Source organism: Coregonus lavaretus (genome assembly GCF_964263955.1).
Source record: "Coregonus lavaretus genome assembly, chromosome: 15".
NCBI lineage: Eukaryota > Metazoa > Chordata > Actinopteri > Salmoniformes > Salmonidae > Coregonus > Coregonus lavaretus.
The window spans coordinates 25,321,210-25,339,729 of NC_140002.1; the positions used below are offsets into that span (position 1 = coordinate 25,321,210).

General features: G+C 41.7%; 1 protein-coding gene across 1 annotated transcript in view; it reads right to left on the minus strand.

Annotated features, from left to right (window-relative positions):
* Nucleotides 1-18,199, minus strand: part of LOC311142715 (cytospin-B-like) — a gene marked incomplete at its 3' end in the record, with an annotated part of 154,658 nt that extends 136,459 nt beyond the window's left edge. Inside the window, exons 1-3 of the mRNA XM_084178374.1 lie at nt 18,175-18,199; nt 8,048-8,234; nt 7,517-7,652 (exon numbers count right to left, since the gene is read on the minus strand). Of these exons, the coding sequence (XP_084034500.1) occupies nt 7,517-7,652; nt 8,048-8,212 (301 nt within the window). The 5' untranslated portion in view covers nt 8,213-8,234; nt 18,175-18,199. The remainder of the gene's footprint in view (nt 1-7,516; nt 7,653-8,047; nt 8,235-18,174) is intronic.
* Nucleotides 18,200-18,520: the final 321 nt, after the last annotated feature.

Consider the following 18,520-nt stretch of genomic DNA (forward strand, 5'->3'; position numbering starts at 1 on the left):
CCTGAATTTGACAAATTACTTAAAAATGAAAAGCTGAAAAGTTTTGAGTCAATAAGTATTCAACCCCTTTGTTATGGCAAGCCTAAATAAGTTCAGGAGTACAAATTTGCTTAAGAAGTCACATAATAAGTTGCATGGACTCACTCTGTGTGCAATAATAGTGTTTAACATGATTTTTGAATGACTACCTCATCTCTGTACCCCACACATACAATTATCTGTAAGGTCCCTCAGTCGAGTAGTGAATTTCAAACACAGATTCAACCACAAAGACCAGGGAGGTTTTCCAATGCCTCGCAAAGAATGGCACCTATTGGTAGATTGTAAAAACAAAAAAAGCTGAAATTTAACATTACCTTTGAGCATGGTGAAGTTATTAATTACACTTTGGATGGTTGTGTAATTTACAAGGCAGTAAAGTAATACTGCAAAAAATGTGTCAAAGCAATTAACCTTTTGTCCTGAATACAAAGTGTTATGTTTGGGGCAAATAAAACACATTACTGAGTACCACTCTCCATATTTTCAAGCATAGTGGTGGCTGCATCATGTTATGGGTATCAATCAATCAATCAATTTTATTTTATATAGCCCTTCTTACATCAGCTAATATCTCGAAGTGCTGTACAGAAACCCAGCCTAAAACCCCAAACAGCTAGTAATGCAGGTGTAGAAGCACGGTGGCTAGGAAAAACTCCCTAGAAAGGCGAAAACCTAGGAAGAAACCTAGAGAGGAACCAGGCTATGAGGGGTGGCCAGTCCTCTTCTGGCTGTGCCGGGTGGAGATTATAACAGAACCATGCCAAGATGTTCAAAAATGTTCATAAGTGACAAGCATGGTCAAATAATAATCAGGAATAAATCTCAGTTGGCTTTTCATAGCCGATCATTAAGAGTTTGAAAACAGCAGGTCTGGGACAGGTAGGGGTTCCATAACCGCAGGCAGAACAGTTTAAACTGGAATAGCAGCAAGGCCAGGCGGACTGGGGACAGCAAGGAGTCACCACGGCCGGTAGTCCCGGTATGCTTGTAATCGTTAAGGACTAGGGAGTTTTTCAGGATAAAAAATTAACGGAATGGAGCTAAGCTCAGGCAAAATCCTAGAGGAAAACCTGGTTCAGTCTGCTTTCCACCAGACACTGGGAGATTAACTCACCTTTTAGTAGGTAAATAACCTAAAACACCAAGCCAAATCTACATTGGAGTTGCTTACCAAGAAGACAGTGAATGTTCCTGGGTGGCCGAGTTACAGTTTTGACCCTAATCTACTTGAAAATCTATGGAAATACCTGAAAATGGTTGTCTAGCAATGATCAACAACCAATTTGACAGAGCTTGAAGAATTTTGAAAAGAATAATGGGCAAATATTGCACAATCCAGGTGTGGAAAGCTCTTAGAGACTTGTCCAGAAAGATTCACAGCTGTAATCACTGCCAAAGGTGCTTCTACAAAGTAAATTAGACATTTCGGTATTTCATTTTCAATACATTTGCTAACATTTCTAATGTCATTATGGGGTATTGTGTGTAGATGGGTGACAAAAAACATATATTTAATCAATTTTCAATTCAGGCTGTAACACAACAAAATGTGGAATAAGTCAAGGAGTATTAACACTTTCTGCCAAATGAGATCTGCAGTAACAGGGATCACAAGGAGTGAAGTGTGATTCTGAACTGATTACTGGAAAAACCCTATTACCATTTCAGATACATCACCGCACTGTGTGTGATTATTTCACACAGACAGACGACTCAGCATATAAGAAGCCAACTACAATATTTGATAGGAAGCAGTGAAATATCAGAATAATATTGATACTTGGCCATTCAGTTACTCTATGTAGGAAGAACCCAGAGCTGAAATGTTATTCTTCAGGTGGAATATTGTTTTATACGGTTAACAAAAAAAAGAGCAAGTAAAAGGGACGTGTGATTGTGAATGTATGTGTGTGTGAGTGTGGCGCAATATCAACAATAGATGCGATAAAGAGGTCAATCGAACTCGACCAAAACAAAGGAATTACCATGGAAACTCGTGAGGAAAAGGGCCGTAATGGAAAGATTCCAAATCTCCTCATTGCTCCCCTGCAAAAGTAGCCTACATTTAGTCTATTGTTTACAGTGCATTCGGAACGTATTCAGACCCCTTCATTTTTTCCACATTTTGTTACGTTACAGCCTTATTCAAAAATTGATTAAATATGTATTTTTTTTCATAAATCTACACACAATACCCCATAATGACAAAGCGAAACAGGTTTTTAGACATGTTGCTAATTTTTTACAAATAAAAAACAGAAATACCTTATTTACATAAGTATTCAGACCCTTTGCTATGAGACTCGAAATTGAGCTCAGGTGCATCCTGTTTCCATTGATCATCCTTGAGATGTTTCTACAACTTGATTGGAGTCCAATAGACACCTGTCTATATAAGGTCCCACATTTGACAGCGCATGTCAGAGCAAAAACCAAGCCATGAGGTCAAAGGAATTGTCCGTAGAGCTACAAGACAGGATTGTGTCGAGGCACAGATCTAGGGAAGGGTACCAAAAAATGTCTTCAGCATTGAAGGTCCCCAAGAACCCAGTGGCCTCAATCATTCTTAAATGGAAGAAGTTTGGAACCACCAAGACTCTTCCTACAGCTGGCCGCCTGGCCAAACTGAGCAATCGGGGGAGAAGGGCCTTGGTCAGGGAGGTGACCAAGAACCCGATGGTCACTCTGAAAGAGCTCCAGAGTTCCTCTGTGGAGATGGGAGAACTTTCCAGAAGGACAACCATCTCTGCAGCCCTCCACCAATCAGGCCTTTATGGTAGAGTGGCCAGACGGAAGTCACTCCTCAGTAAAAGACACATTACGCCCGCTTGGAGTTTGCCAAAAGGTACCTAAAGGACTCTCAGACCATGAGAAACAAGATTCTCTGTTGTGATGAAACCAAGATTGAACTCTTTGGTCTGAATGCCAAGCGTCACATCTGGAGGAAACCTGGCACCATCCCTACGGTGAAGCATGGTGGTGGCAGCATCATGCTGTGGGAATGTTTTTCAGCGGCAGGAACTGGGAGACTAGTCAGGATCAAGGGAAAGATGAACGGAGCAAAGTACAGAGAGATCCTTGATGAAAACCTGCTCCAGAGCGCTCAGGACCTCAGACTGGGGCGAAGGTTCACCATCCAACAGGACAACGACCCTAAGCACACAGCCAAGACAATGCAGGAGTGGCTTCGGGACAAGTCTCTGAATGTCCTTGAATGGCCCAGCCAGAGCCCGGACTTGAACCCGATTGAACATCTCTGGAGAGCTGAAAATAGCTGTGCAGCGACGCTCCCCATCCAACCTGACAGAGCTTGAGAGGATTTGCCGAGAAGAATGGGAGAAACTCCCCAAATAAAGGTGTGCCAAGCTTGTAGCGTCATACCCAAGAAGACTTGAGGCTGTGATCGCTGCCAAAGGTGCCCACAAGAAAGTACTGAGTAAAGGGTCTGAATACTTATGTAAATGTAATATTTCATTTAAAAACCTGTTTTTGCTTTACCATTATGGGGTATTGTGTGTAGATTGACGAGGGAAAATAACTATTTAATCCATTTTAGAAAAAGGCTGTAACGTAACAAAATGTGGAAAAAGTCAAGGCGTCTGAATACTTTCCGAATGCACTGTATTTGTGTATTTCACACTGTTGAGGTAGAAATCGGAGTATAATGCTTGTTTGGAAGTCAACTCCAATACATGTTCATGTCATCATCACCAGTCAACTGCATTACAGTTAAAAACGATTTTACCAACATCACCGATTTCTGTATACTCGCTATGTTAACCTGCTTATACGAACGGGAGTTGGCATTTAGCAACCACTTCTTTTAAAATCTCTTAAGGATCTGACCCTTTTTTTCAAATTTCGCCTAAAATGACATACCCAAATCTAACTGCTTGTAGCTCAGGACCTGAAGCAAGGATATTCATATTCTTGATACCATTTGAAAGGAAACACTTTGAAGTTTGTGGAAATGTGAAATTAATGTAGGAGAATATAACACATTAGATCTGGTAAAAGATAATACAAACCAAAAAACATGCGTTTTCTAAAAACATTTTTGTTCCATCATCTTTGAAATGCAAGAGAAAGGCCACAATGTAAAATTGCAGTTTAGCCGCAATTTAGATTTTGGCCCCTAGATGGCAGCAGTGTGTGTGCAAAGTTTCAAATTGATCCAGTGAAGCATTGCAATACTGGACTATTTTGTATCAAGTTTGCCCAAATGTGCCGAATTGGTCAATTGATACATTTTCAAGTACATAACTATAGAGAATATACAAAAATGATATGGTAATACAAAATGTAGGTTTACACACTCCCAGGAATGTCATACAAAATGGATCATTAGCTTATACACTAACTTTCACATCTAGATGGCCGGGTGTGGAGCCAGAGACAGCAAGGGTTCAAACTGTAGAACCCAGTTCCTACATTTGAATATAAAAATTGATTTTATCAAACAAAACTATGCTACATTTTATCTCTGGGACCCTCAGGATGACAAATCAGAGCAAGATTACTGAATGTAAGTACATTATTTACCTTCAGAGGTGAATGTATCAAACCAGTTGCCGTGATATGTTTTTTGTTGTTGTGCACTCTCCTCAAACAATAGCATGGTATTATATCACTGTAGCTACTGTAAATTGGACAGTGCAGTTAGATTAACAATAATTTAAGCTTTCTGCCCATATAAGACATATCTATGTCCTGGAAAGTTTGCTGTTACTTACAACAGTCATGCTAATCACATTAGTGCACGTTAGCTCAACTGTCCCGTATACGGGACACCGATCCCGTAGAGGTTAAACAGGAAAACTTCAATATTTTATGCAGCGAAAACAGCCAAATATATCCAAAACGGACAAAAAAAGTATTTGATCCCCTGCTGATTTTGTATGTTTGCCCACTGACAAAGAAATGATCAGTCTATAATTTTAATGGTAGGTTTATTTGAACAGTGAGAGACAGAATAACAACAAAAGAATCCAGAAAAACGCATGCCAAAAATGTTATAAATTGATTTTGTCCCACTCCTCTTTGCAGATCTTCTCCAAGTCATTAAGGTTTCGAGGCTGACGTTTGGCAACTCGAACCTTCAGCTCCCTCCACATATTTTCTATGGGATTAAGGTCTGGAGACTGGCTAGGCCACTCCAGGACCTTAATGTGCTTCTTCTTGAGCCACTCCTTTGTTGCCTTGGCCGTATGTTTTGTGTCATTGTCATGCTGGAATACCCATCCACAACCCATTTTCAATGGTTCTCACCCAAGATTTGACGGTACATGGCCCCGTCCATCGTCCCTTTGATGCGGTGAAGTTGTCCTGTCCCCTTAGCAGAAAAACACCCCCAAAGCATAATGTTTCCACCTCCATGTTTGACGGTGGGGATGGTGTTCTTGGGGTCATAGGCAGCATTCCTCCTCCTTCAAACACGGCGAGTTGAGTTGATGCCAAAGAGCTCCATTTTGGTCTCATCTGACCACAACACTTTCACCCAGTTCTCCTCTGAATCATTCAGATGTTCATTGGCAAACTTCAGACGGGCATGTATATGTGCTTTCATGAGCAGGGGGACCTTGCGGGCGCTGCAGGATTTCAGTCCTTCACGGCGTAGTGTGTTACCAATTGTTTTCTTGGTGATTATGGTCCCAGCTGCCTTGAGATCATTGACAAGATCCTCCCGTGTAGTTCTGGGCTGATTCCTCACCGTTCTCATGATCATTGCAACTCCACGAGGTGAGATCTTGCAAGGAGCCCCAGGCCGAGGGAGATTGACAGTTCTTTTGTGTTTCTTCCATTTGCAAATAATCGCACCAACTGTTGTCACCTTCTCACCAAGCTGCTTGGCGATGGTCTTGTAGCCCATTCCAGCCTTGTGTAGGTCTACAATCTTGTCCCTGACATCCTTGGAGAGCTCTTGGGTCTTGGCCATGGTGGAGAGTTTGGACTCTGATTGATTGATTGCTTCTGTGGACAGGTGTCTTTTATACAGGTAACAAACTGAGATTAGGAGCACTCCCTTTAAGAGTGTGCTCCTAATCTCAGCTCGTTACCTGTATAAAAGACACCTGGGAGCCATACATCTTTCTGATTGAGAGGGGGTTAAATACTTATTTCCCTCATTAAAACGCAAATCAATTTATAACATTTTTGACATGCGTTTTTCTGGATTTTTTTGTTGTTATTCTGTCTCTCACTGTTCAAATAAACCTACCATTAAAATTATAGACTGATCATTTCTTTGTCAGTGGGCAAACGTACAAAATCAGCAGGGGATCAAATACTTTTTTCCCTCACTGTAAGTAATGACGGATTTGACGAATATCCACTTTGTTAGATCAGATTTGTTGAATGCGCGCCAATCTGGTCAATGGAACGGTCAGGATTCCATTGGCTCCTTTACCTCATCTATCAAACCAAGCATGATAGAACGTTTGAATTTTGTATGTTTGTTGCTCAGAGTCAGTGTTGATTTGAAATCATTCTATTTCATTTCCATGGTGATTCTAAATCATACGAATATACTGAAATTTGAATAAGATTATATCACAATTGAATAGAACAACTTCAGTGGAATGTTTTGAGTTTAGAATGTTTGGTAGTTAGCCGTAAATGTTGACTAGAACTCAGTTTTGGTGGCAACAACCCCAAGACTACAAGTCTGACTTGCTTTTGCTAACTAAGATCGATCCAGTTCTAAAAAATTTGTGACTAGAGATCTTAATTTGAGCCAGTTTGCTACAGCAGGAAAATAATCCTGCAGCAACAGAAAATGTGAACTATAATTATAATTAATTGGAAAAAAATTGTAGTGGTTGATACATTTTTCATTAGGGTAAATCAAGTGACATTTTAAAGTGGAAATTACAAACTTTAGGAGCCTTTTTAAACCTCGAATACACTACAAGTTTGCATTTCCAAATTCTCAGCAACAAAAGTGGGATCAAATTAAGATCCTACAGCTGTATATCCAGTGACTTGTCCAGGCTGTGCCATGAATGGCATGCATAGCACAGGTGGAGGCGAATGGCCCGGGTCTCTGGGAGTGTGAGCAGTACTGGACGTATCATCCTTGAGCACAGCCAGCACCTGCCTGAGCAGAAGCAGAGCCACCTGGTCGACTTGTACAAGGAGGTGAGGCACAGGTTTCTCTTTTACAGAGTGACAGTGAAAGAGACCCTGGATAGACTCATACAAGAAGAGAGGAGAAAGGCTTGGGAGTGTGAGCTCTAAAACCAGTGGCTCTTTTCTGATGAGGTAATGGAGAAACTGGAAGCCATTCTGTGAATGCACTGTACCCATGTTGAATTACATTGTAGTAGTAGTAGTATATAAGATTAGATAAAATGCGATACGATAAGTTATTATTTTACTATGAATACATTGCATAAATAATACATTAGAATTTAACCATAAACAATTGTGGTGTGTCTTGTGTGTGTGGTCTATGTACTGATCTTTGGCCCCCTACCTGAGAGGCTGCGAGGTCTTGCATCAGCCAGGTCAGAGATGGCCCCTGTAGTGACAGTCTTCTTCATGCGGGAGCCTGTGGCTGCTGCCCCCAGGGCAGGCTTGGCCAGGGTGTCATCACTACTGGCTCTCTTCAGCTATAAAATACACATTCAATATACATACAGTCAGGGATTAGGAAACCACAGATTACCTTACCAATTGGAAAACTACTAGTAAACTACACAATCTACTAGTATGAAATTGTAATAGCACTCATACTGTACTATAATGAGATATGTTGTCAGTCTATCCTTTGTGACACCCCACCGAGGTCAGAGTGTCTGCAGGAGATGCAGAGGTAGACTAATTGAATTTAACATGATCAATTATCCAAATGGACAGAGATGCTCTTAGACAAAGTAAAGGGGTGGTATATTCCCCCATTTCCCTCCCACCTGCCCCAGTTCCAACCTCCCACAATTCATTAAGGAGATGTAGGGTGTGTTCAGTGGTGTGAAGTTACTCTCCTATCCTGTCTGGTATAACTCACTCTGCTGAGGCGAAGGTCTGTGGCCAGGGTGTTGGAGGACCTGGATGTCTTGATGCCTGTAGCTGTGGTGGAGGTGGTGGTAGAGAGGGCGAGGGAGACTTGCTTGGCCCTCTCCTGAAGCCCTGGCTTAGGCAGCCCCACCTTTGGAGAGCCCCCTTTCAGCATGGCTCTCTGCTATACCTGTAGCCTATGATGGACAGGAGAGAGAGAGAGAGAGAGAGAGAGAGAGAGAGAGAGAGAGAGAGAGAGAGAGAGAGAGAGAGAGAGAGAGAGAGAGAGAGAGAGAGAGAGAGAGAGAGAGAGAGAGAGAGAGAGAGAGAGAGAGAGAGAGAGAGAGAGAGAGAGAGAGAGAGAGAACAGGGTATAAATAGTATTATGGATACATGGGTATGACAAAAATGCTTCAGTCATTATGACATCTGCTGGTATAAATTATGAAGAAGAACTAAATGACGATTATATTCAGTACGGGTTTACTGTATTTAGTCTATTTCAATAAAAACAATTAAACATGGCCTTCAGCATTAGACAAAGTATTCCAGATCCACATCAAAAGAATGTACAGGAAAAGAGTCCTAAATCTAATCAAGTAGACCTTGGGTACATTTGGTACAATTGTAAAGCGAAAGGGAGAGTAGGCCTATGTGTCTGAGAGAAGAGAGAATACAGAGTGAATGGGTGGTTAGAGGATATGGTGCTGCCACTGATGGCATTTCAGCCTGTGCCATGACATTCAAGACACAAGTCAACAGTAGGTAGTCTGAGCAGAGTGAGAGGGCAGCTGAGGAAGTGAGACTTTCAGCCCCCCGCTGGTCAGGACACTTCCTGTTACAGAACTGAGAAAACACAGCCTCCTGTCCAATCAGATTTCCTCCACACCACTGGGACTGGGAAATCAAATGTAACACAACACACCCAGACCACAGCGCTGTAGTTGGTGGTAGGTGGTTTGGATTCACTTAACTAGGGGAATACGCAGACTGGAATTCAATCATATAACATTTAATTTTGAAGCACAAAAAAGTAAACAATACAATACCATCCCTTACTGCAGTTGGGATTCAAACTAGGCTATTATACTGAAAAAAAAGACAGGAGTGGCTTGGCGTCAATATACAATTAAAATGTTTGTGAGATCGATTGAAAAAGCACAGGGATCAGAGTCTATTAGTGACAAATTACAGACATTGTGAAAACATTTCTGAATAATGAAAGAGGATGTAGGCAAGTGGGTGCGGAGAAGGCAGGTGGTCATTGACTGAAGGAAAAGTACGTGCTCTTAGCTTGGAAAGCCACTGACTGCACTTCCCCACTCTTTACTGTAATGACCTGTACCACTGCTCCCTGTGGAACTGACTCATTGATTTGAATCAAGGTGGGGAGGTGAGGTCTCAGGGAAGGGTATCCCAATCATTACTGACTGACACGCACACGCATAAAACACACACTCTCTCTCACACACACTCTCTCTCACACTCACACACACACATAAACACACAATGTTAGAGTGAGAGTGCCTGTGAACGGAGATACCCTACACTTTGGTGTCCTCCATCAATAAAAGGGGTCAGCTGAGTGCAGACATATCTCTCTCTCTCCCTCTCTCTCTCTCTCCCTCTATCTTACTCCCACTCTCTTGCTCTCTCTCTCCCTCTCTCTCGCTCCTCTCTCTCTCGCTCTCTCTATGTCCCCCTACTCTCTTACTCTGTATCTCTCTCCTCACTGTTGCAGTGATCAAAATGATTATAATTCTTGCAGCATTTCCCTCAGCGTTTACCCTACACTTACTGCAGCACACAGTATAGACCTAAAGTTAACATTTACATTGCACTAGGCCCATTTAGAATCAAATTGAGTGGTTCTCCGAGGTACTTAAACTCTACAATGAACTAAATAGCAAAGAGCACTTCTGCATAATAATAAGGCATTTAGTACATTTAACGTGACATGGTACAAGCAGCCCGCCTCATATTTTAGCCCAGTCTTTCCCACAACCTCCTGGGGTGTATAATGACAGGCAGCCTGAGCATGCATTAAACAAGCTGGCTTCACAGCAAAACCATCTACCCAGATCTGAGTTCAAATGGTATTTGAAATATTTCAAATAGTTTGAGCTGGTCTGGAGTTCCAGTTGGGCAGGGGTTTGCACTTTTGGGACTTTTCCCTTAGTTCCATTGCGCCGGGAACAGTCTGCTGATCGATAGAAGGTGGTTGTCTCCTTAGAAAAGTTCCCACTGCTACCTTTTTTATATTGAACTGTAATTAGAGAAAGCCTGCAGGTCCTTACAGCCTTATCTGATTAAGCACACTGTGTGCACTGTGTATTTGTGTGTGTGTGTGTGTGTTTGTGTGGCCCGTCATATGATGTTGCTAGGGCCCAGTGCCTTCTCCTCATGCCTGTGTGAATATCATCCATCCTCACTGGCCTTTTCACAGACAGGTCTGGTACTGTACCTCAGCTAGATAGGCCTAACCATTGTCACATGCATAAATCATATCCAGGTTTGTAAAACATGTTTCATGTTTCTAGGACATGTTCGGAACTCCAAGATGAGGAAGTGAGACAAAATTGAGGAAAAACTAAGAGCTGCTTTTAAATATGAAAAGATGAAATTGAGAAATTGCAGAAATTGAGGAAGCAAACACTGAGGTAATGTCTGTTGAATAGTCACAACGAGTTAGCCCATCTTCACAGAGAAAGACTTATCAGCTAAGATTTTTTCTAAGTACTTCACTGTATGTAAAACTCCCTATGAAAACACTGACCCTGTCTCTGTAGTACCCTGACAGAGACACATGGGCCTAATTTGTTTTCACCTTCGTAGTAACGCATCAAATCAAATCAAATTTGATTGGCCACATGCGCCGAATACAACAGGTGCAGACATTACAGTGAAATGCTTACTTACAGCCCTTAAACAACAGTGCATTTATTTTAAATAAAAAAGTAGAATAAAACAAAAAAGTGTTGAGAAATGACTCAAGGTTTAGTTTTCCTACTGCCGGGACACAGTTATGTAAAGACAACATTGAATGTTCCTCAGCAGAGGCAGAAGGACAATTAGGCCTACTACACTGGGAGTGTGTCCTACATCAAAATGACCTAATTACAACAAACCCAATGTCTTAGAAAGAGATAGAGAGGGAGAGAAAGAAAGAGAGAGAGCAGAGCAGAATTAGGCCAATACCCGCTAATTATCGAAATCCAGAAAAGAGCCGTTAAATTCTATAACCACTTAAAAGGAAGCGATTCCCAAACCTTCCATAACAAAGCCATCACCTACAGAGAGATGAACTTGGAGAAGAGTCCCCTAAGTAAGCTGGTCCTGGGGCTCTGTTCACAAACACAAACAGACCCCACACAGCCCCAGGACAACAACAACACAATTAGACCCAACCAAATCATGAGAAAACAAAAAGAGAATTACTTGACACATTGGAAAGAACAAACAAAAAACCCAGAGCAAACTAGAATGCTATTTGGCCCTAAACAGAGAGTACACAGTGGCAGAATACCTGACCACTGTGACTGACCCAAACTTAAGGAAAGCTTTGACTATGTACAGACTCAGTGAGCATAGCCTTGCTATTGAGAAAGGCCGCCGTAGGCAGACCTGGCTCTCAAGAGAAGACAGGCTATGTGCACACTGCCCACAAAATGAGGTGGAAACTGAGCTGCACTTCCTAACCTCCTGCCAAATGTATGACCATATTAGAGACACATATTTCCCTCAGATTACAGCGATCCACAAAGAATTCGAAAACAAACCCAATTTTGAACTCCCTTATCTACTGGGTGAAAAACCAGTGTGCCATCACAGCTGCAAGATTTGTGACCTGTTGCCACAAGAAAAGGGCAACCGGTGAAGAACAAACACCATTGTAAATACAACCCATATTTATGTTTATTTATTTTCCCATTTGTACTTTAACTATTTGCACATTGTTACAACACTGTATATATACATAATATGACATTTGAAATGTCTTTATTCTTTTGAAACTTCTGAGTGTAATATTTACTGTTAATATCTCCCAAGTTTACTCAGTCTCCCGAGTGGCGCAGTGGTCTAAGGCACTGCATCGCAGTGCTAGCTGTGCCACTAGAGATCCTGGTTTGAATCCAGGCTCTGTCGTAGCCGGCCGCGACCGGGAGACCCATGGGGCGGCACACAATTGGTCCAGGGTAGGGGAGGGAATGGCCGGCAGGGATGTAGCTCAGTTGATAGAGCATGGCGTTTGCAACGCCAGGGTTGTGGGTTCGTTTCCCACAGGGGGAAAAAATAAATATATAATGTATGCACTAACTGTAAGTCGCTCTGGATAAGAGCGTCTGCTAAATGACAAAAATGTAATGTAAATTTATTGTTTATTTCACTTTTGTTTACTATCTACTTCACTTGCTTTGGCAATGTTAACATACGTTTCCCATGCCAATAAAGCCCTTAAATTGAAATTGAAATTGAATTGAGAGAGACAGAGAGAGACAGAGAGAGAGAGAGAGAGAGAGAGAGAGAGAGAGAGAGAGAGAGAGAGAGAGAGAGAGAGAGAGAGAGAGAGAGAGAGAGAGAACAAGGCATTAGAATATGAAAGCTGGGGTTTTTACTAAATTAAATTGAAGTCTTCCTGTTTTCCCTCATTTTGCTTCAAACATTTTCAAAAAACATACAATATTTCTCAGGAAATATGAGTAATGTAGCTAAATGGGTTTGTGGGAAAGCTGGGCTAAATATGGAATTTGGTCAGCATCATATCCACAAATTAAAAAGCAGAATATGATTTATAGTTACCAAAGCCACTGCCCTAACTATTGGGTTGTTCTTCCCTAATTACATTGGCTATGCCAGCAAGGCGATGTAAAGGGATTACAAATATAGAGATCTTATGGGGTTTTCTGTTGCAATTTCTTAGACATACAGATGTAGGATCTTAATTTGAGCCAGTTTGATACAGCATGAGAATAATCCTGTAGCAACAGATAATGTGAATTATTATGTTGATTATAATTAAATGGAGAAAAAAAACAAGGAGTTCATACATTTTTCGTTAGGGAAAATCAAGACCGACATTTTAGAGTGGAAATTACAAACTTCAGAAGCCTTTTTAAACCTTGAATACACTACATGTTTGTGTGATCAAATTAAGATCCTACATCTGTAGGGCTAACAACAATCCAGGCTGCTGAGTTTAGATAAGGAATGCTTGTGCCAACGGACATTTCTTATCAGTTTGGGATTAAGATGTGAGAGGAACACTTCTGAGACATCCTCTAATTCAGGGGTGAGCAACAGGCGAGTAAAACATATCAGTTCTCTATGTCTGACAAGTAGTAAGGAGCTGCGGCTCTGAGTATTGTTTCTTCATCATATGTAGGCTAATGTATTCTCAGTGAATTTGGTGGTTTCTTTTCCCTGTTCAGAAAAAAATAGTTATTGAAGTTGTAAGGTTTATGTCCTAGCCTACATCCTGATATTACCAGGTTCTGACCACTGCTATTCGGTGCTAACTTTTTTTTATGATAAAAGGATAGTTCACCCAAATTACAAAATGACATATTGGTTTCCTTACCCTGTAAGCAGTCTATGGACAAGGTATGACAGCAACCCATGCTTTGGTTTTGTTTACCTGGCCTCTGTTCAAATGCAAATTATTTTGCATTTGTGGCACAAATCCAATGCAAGTCAATGGTACCTGTTAGCATTTTTGCACTTGATATCCAAATCACCTAAGCAACCTCATTGAGTCACACAATCAATTTGTAGATACTTTAGGATGATTTGGACATGAAGTTTGAAACTGCTAACATAGGTAACATAACCAAAGCATGGGTTGCTGTCATACCTTGTCCATAGACTGTTTACAGGGTAAGGAAACCAAAATATAATTTTGTAATGTGGCTGAACTATCCCTTTATAGTTCACCCAATAGCTGGAACAGCAACATCTAGTGGTCAGAACCTGGTAATATCAGGATGTAGGATGGGACATAAACCTAACAACTTCAATTACTAATTTCTTCAAACAGGGGAAAAAACAACACCAAATTCACTGGGAATACATTACATAGGATAAAGAAACAATACTCCGAGCCATAGCTCCATACTACTTGTCAAACATAGAGAACTGATGCTATATACTGGTTGTTGGGGTGGGATTGGCGTGGGGTGTGGGGGGGTCTGTGGGTGGCTTTCAACCATTTCTTTGGATTCCTCATGTCTAAGTCATTGTTCGAAAAAGGTTAGGTCTAATTTAGATCTTAGGTGCTATATTTATTGAATATTATATTTACATTTACATCATTTAGCAGACACTCTTATTCAGTGACTTACAAATTGGTGCATTCAACTTATGATAGCCAGTGGGACAACCACTTTTTTTATTATTATTTTTTTATGGGGGGGTGGGGGAGGGAGGGGTAGAAGGATTACTTTTATACTATTCCAGGTATTCCTTAAAGAGGTAGGGTTTCAAGTGTCTCTGGAAGGTGGTCAGTGACTCCGCTGTCCTGGCGTCGTGGGGGAGCTTGTTCCACCATTGGGGTGCCAGAGCATATGAATCCTATACATTAAAATGACAAATTTGGGTGCAATCAATTAGCTTAATTTCTCAGAGATCAAATTATACTTCAACAAAACAATATGCAGGAATGCTAATCTTATCTGTTTCTAACAACATAAACGATTTCAGAACAATCTGAGATGGTGGGTGTCGAAATCCTCTTTCTTGTGCTTTTTAAGGTGGAGCGACCCACCAAGAATTCAGCAAAAACATTGTATAATTTAAGAAATCTGTTCACCAAAGAGACGTGATCGTGTCTCAATGTAATCAAGGTATGAAATTATCGTTATTTTCTAATACAATCTCTTTTTGGGCTTAGTTGTGCCCAATTTATTACATTTTACATTTACATTTTAGTCATTTAGCAGACGCTCTTATCCAGAGCGACTTACAGTTAGTGATTACATCTTTTTTTTATACTGGCCCCCCGTGGGAATCGAACAACCCTGGCGTTGCAAACGCCATGCTCTATCAACTGAGCTACATCCCTGCCGGCCATTCCCTCCCCTACCCTAGACGACGCTGGGCCAATTGTGCGCCGCCCATGAGTCTCCCGGTCGCGGCCGGCTGCGACAGAGCCTGGATTCGAACCAGGATCTCTAGTGGCACAGTTAGCACTGCGATGCAGTGCCTTAGACCACTGCGCCACTCAGGAGTTATTATAATTATGTTAAATCCCCCTGACCAACAGCTCCGACAAAAATTGGCCCATGGCTGAATCTAGTTGCCTACACCTGAAGGGGAGACAACAAACTGTATGGATAACACAGCTAGGCTATCCTTTTAACAACAGACGTTCAGTGAGTTACAACGACCAAACCAACACTACTGATCTCATAGTCATAAGCAAGTTACCCTATGAAACCAGTCTACAGAAAGCTTAACTTCAAACGTTTTACAGTCTATAATGTCAAACAGTGGGAGACTTCCCTCTATGAACTGTGTGTCCTGAGCTCAAAGGGAAGGTACAGTAAAACAGGTTATGTGGGCGGGCTACCAGTACTGTCTCTCTACCCAGCCCAGGCTCAGTGTCTCTGTGTTTGTCTGAGGGAGCAGATGTACACAATTAGCCTAATGCTAGCTGAACATACTGTAGCTAACATTGGTAGGAAGGAGCCTGATTCATTCCCTTAGCATCATCATCCACCACCACAGTAGGAACGTGGGCAGTGGGTGGGTGGCTCCTGAGTCCTGGCTGGCCTCAGTTTGGCAGTGGGTTGGAGAAAGGATGTTGGGTTGAATATTGCACTGCTTCATCACATCCTCTGATATGTGTCCTGCTATGCGGCACTCAACATGCTCGGCACTGACACAAATGACTGATGCTTGGCTGAAAGAAATGTATAAAAATAAGATTGTGGGAGCTGTTTTGTTAGATTTCAGTGCAGCTTTTGATATCATTGATCATAACCAGGGGTTGGAACCGGTTCAGGGAACAGAACCGAAAACTGGAAAATAATGGAACCAGGAACGAAAGTGATCCATACTATTCCGGAACAGAACTGTTATTTTAAAAGCATGGGAACCGGTTAAAAACGCTATTTTACATTCCAGCCATTTTTGTTCTAATCCCCCTAATTTGTGTGTGTGTGCGCGTGTTTAGGCTACCTGCCCCTCCCCCTCCGAAGCATAGGCTACTGTACTAACGTTGCGAGCGTGATTCAGATGATAGGGAGAATGGATTAACTTTTTCAATGCTAGTTAAGGATTTATAGGCCTAGTTGTCACATTTCACGTTGGATTTATTAACAACAAGGTAAGATGTGTTTTTAATTCTAGTGTCGCTCCGCACACACAAGCTTCTTAGCTAGCTATCTCAAGCTTGTTAGTTAGCTAGCTAGCTCAAAGGACATTCAAAGTTCCTCCATAGAAGCCGCTCCTCCTAGGTATAATTCTGTGGACCTAATTCAGATAATGCATGTCAGATGCCCAGCGCTTCAAGCCTCCTCCTCAACCCTCTCTCCCCACCCGCAAAATTGTAGTGCCATCTTGCGCCATAGGCTACACTTTTCTGTCCATCACACTGATTTGTGAAGTAATTTAATGAGCTAAATGTAAAAAACTGTTGATTTCACAGGTAAAAAAGGAACGATATAAACCAGTCCTTTTTTCGGTTCTAACCACTGATCATGACCTATTGCTGAAAAATCATAGGTGTTATGGATTTACATCCTCTGCCTAATCATGAATTGAGAGTTACCTATATTATAGAACAAAGTGGGGTTTCTTCAATGGAAGCCTCTCTAATGAACATTCGGTTGAGTGTGGTGTACCACAACGTAGCCGGCATGGGCCATTATTATTTTAGGTTTTTACTAATGACCTTCTATTGACCTTGAATAAAGCCTGTGTGTCTATGTACACTGACAACTCAACTGTTTACATGTCAGCTATGACAGTAAAAAAATTAAACTGACACCCTTAACATAGAGTTCCAATCAGTTTTAGAATGGGTAACTAGCAAATGGTACTAAATATCTCAAAAACTAAAAGCATCGTTTTTGGGACAAATTACTCACTCAACCCTAAACCTCATCTAAATCAACCAGGCAGGTCCTACAGGCCCTAGTTTTGTCGCACCTTGACTACTGCCCAGTTGTGTGGTCAGGTGCGGCAAAGAAGGACATAGGAAAATTGCAGTTGGTCCAGAAAAGAGCAGCACGTATTGCACTTAGATGTACACGGAGGGTGAATGTCAGTGGTATGCATGCCTTTCTCTCCCGGCTCAAAGTTGAGGAGAGATTGATCGCATCACTACTGGTCACAAACTGTCTGCTCAAACAGTTGGCGCACAGTTCAGACACTCATCGGTACCACACAAGGAAATGCAGCCAGAGGTCTCTTCACAGTCCCAAGGTCCAGAACAGAGGCTGGGAAACGCAAAGTATTAAATAGAGCAATGACTACATGGAACTCACTGCCACCCCAGGTAACTCAAGCTAGCAATAAAACCAGATAAAAAAGGAAAGATAAAAGAACACCTTACGGCACCACGGGGACTGTGAAGAGACACAGACATTTTTTATATATTTTGTATTGTGTATTTGAATTGTATTATGTATTGTATTATGTATTGTATTATGTAGTGTTATGTATATTATGTATTTTATTTGTTGTGTTTTGTTTCCTATTTGGACCCCAGGAAGAGTAGCTGCTGCCTTAGTCTTTAAATAATGTAGTCTTTAAATAACCTAGAGTCCAAAGGAGAGGAACTGCTGGTGAACTATGACAAACAACATTAGTATTATAGCAGTGACTTCAGAGAAAAAAATTAACTGGTAGAATGTTAAAAGATCTGTGGATATCTGTTCTATAACAGATTTACGGATATGGCCATAAAAAACCTACATTTTCAAGCTCAACGGTTTCCTACAACTTTTCTCAAGCCTCAAATGCCTTCAAAGTTTCCTGTTTAAACAGCCTCCAATGCTCTGAGTTTCCTATGCCCCTGTAAGATCTCTAAAACATAGCTCAAAATAGTAACATTTAGGCTAGGGCTAGGCTATGTCATCTGAGATATCAAGCATGGGGGAGAGAGTAGAAACAGAGGGAGAGAAGAAGTGTACTCACAGAAACAAAACGCACTGGTCTTGAGCAGCCTCACTCACAAAGTGTTTTGATGACTCCTTCCCAGAAGCTGACACTGCCCTGTAAACAGTACCTCCCACTATAGAGGCACTGACTCCAGCCAGAGTTGAGCTGGACAGACAACACACAAAGCACTGCGACTAGAGAGCAACGCGGCAGCCAGACCTCTGGTTCAAAGAGGCACTGAGAAAGAGCAGCAGGGCCAAGAGCAGTTCAGCTGCTGTAGCTGCCTCCACACACACAGATCAAGACACGGAAGCAGCCTGCCTGCCTGCCCCTGTGCTTCTGGGCTGACTACGTGTGGCTGTTCCTCCCTCTCTCTCTCTCT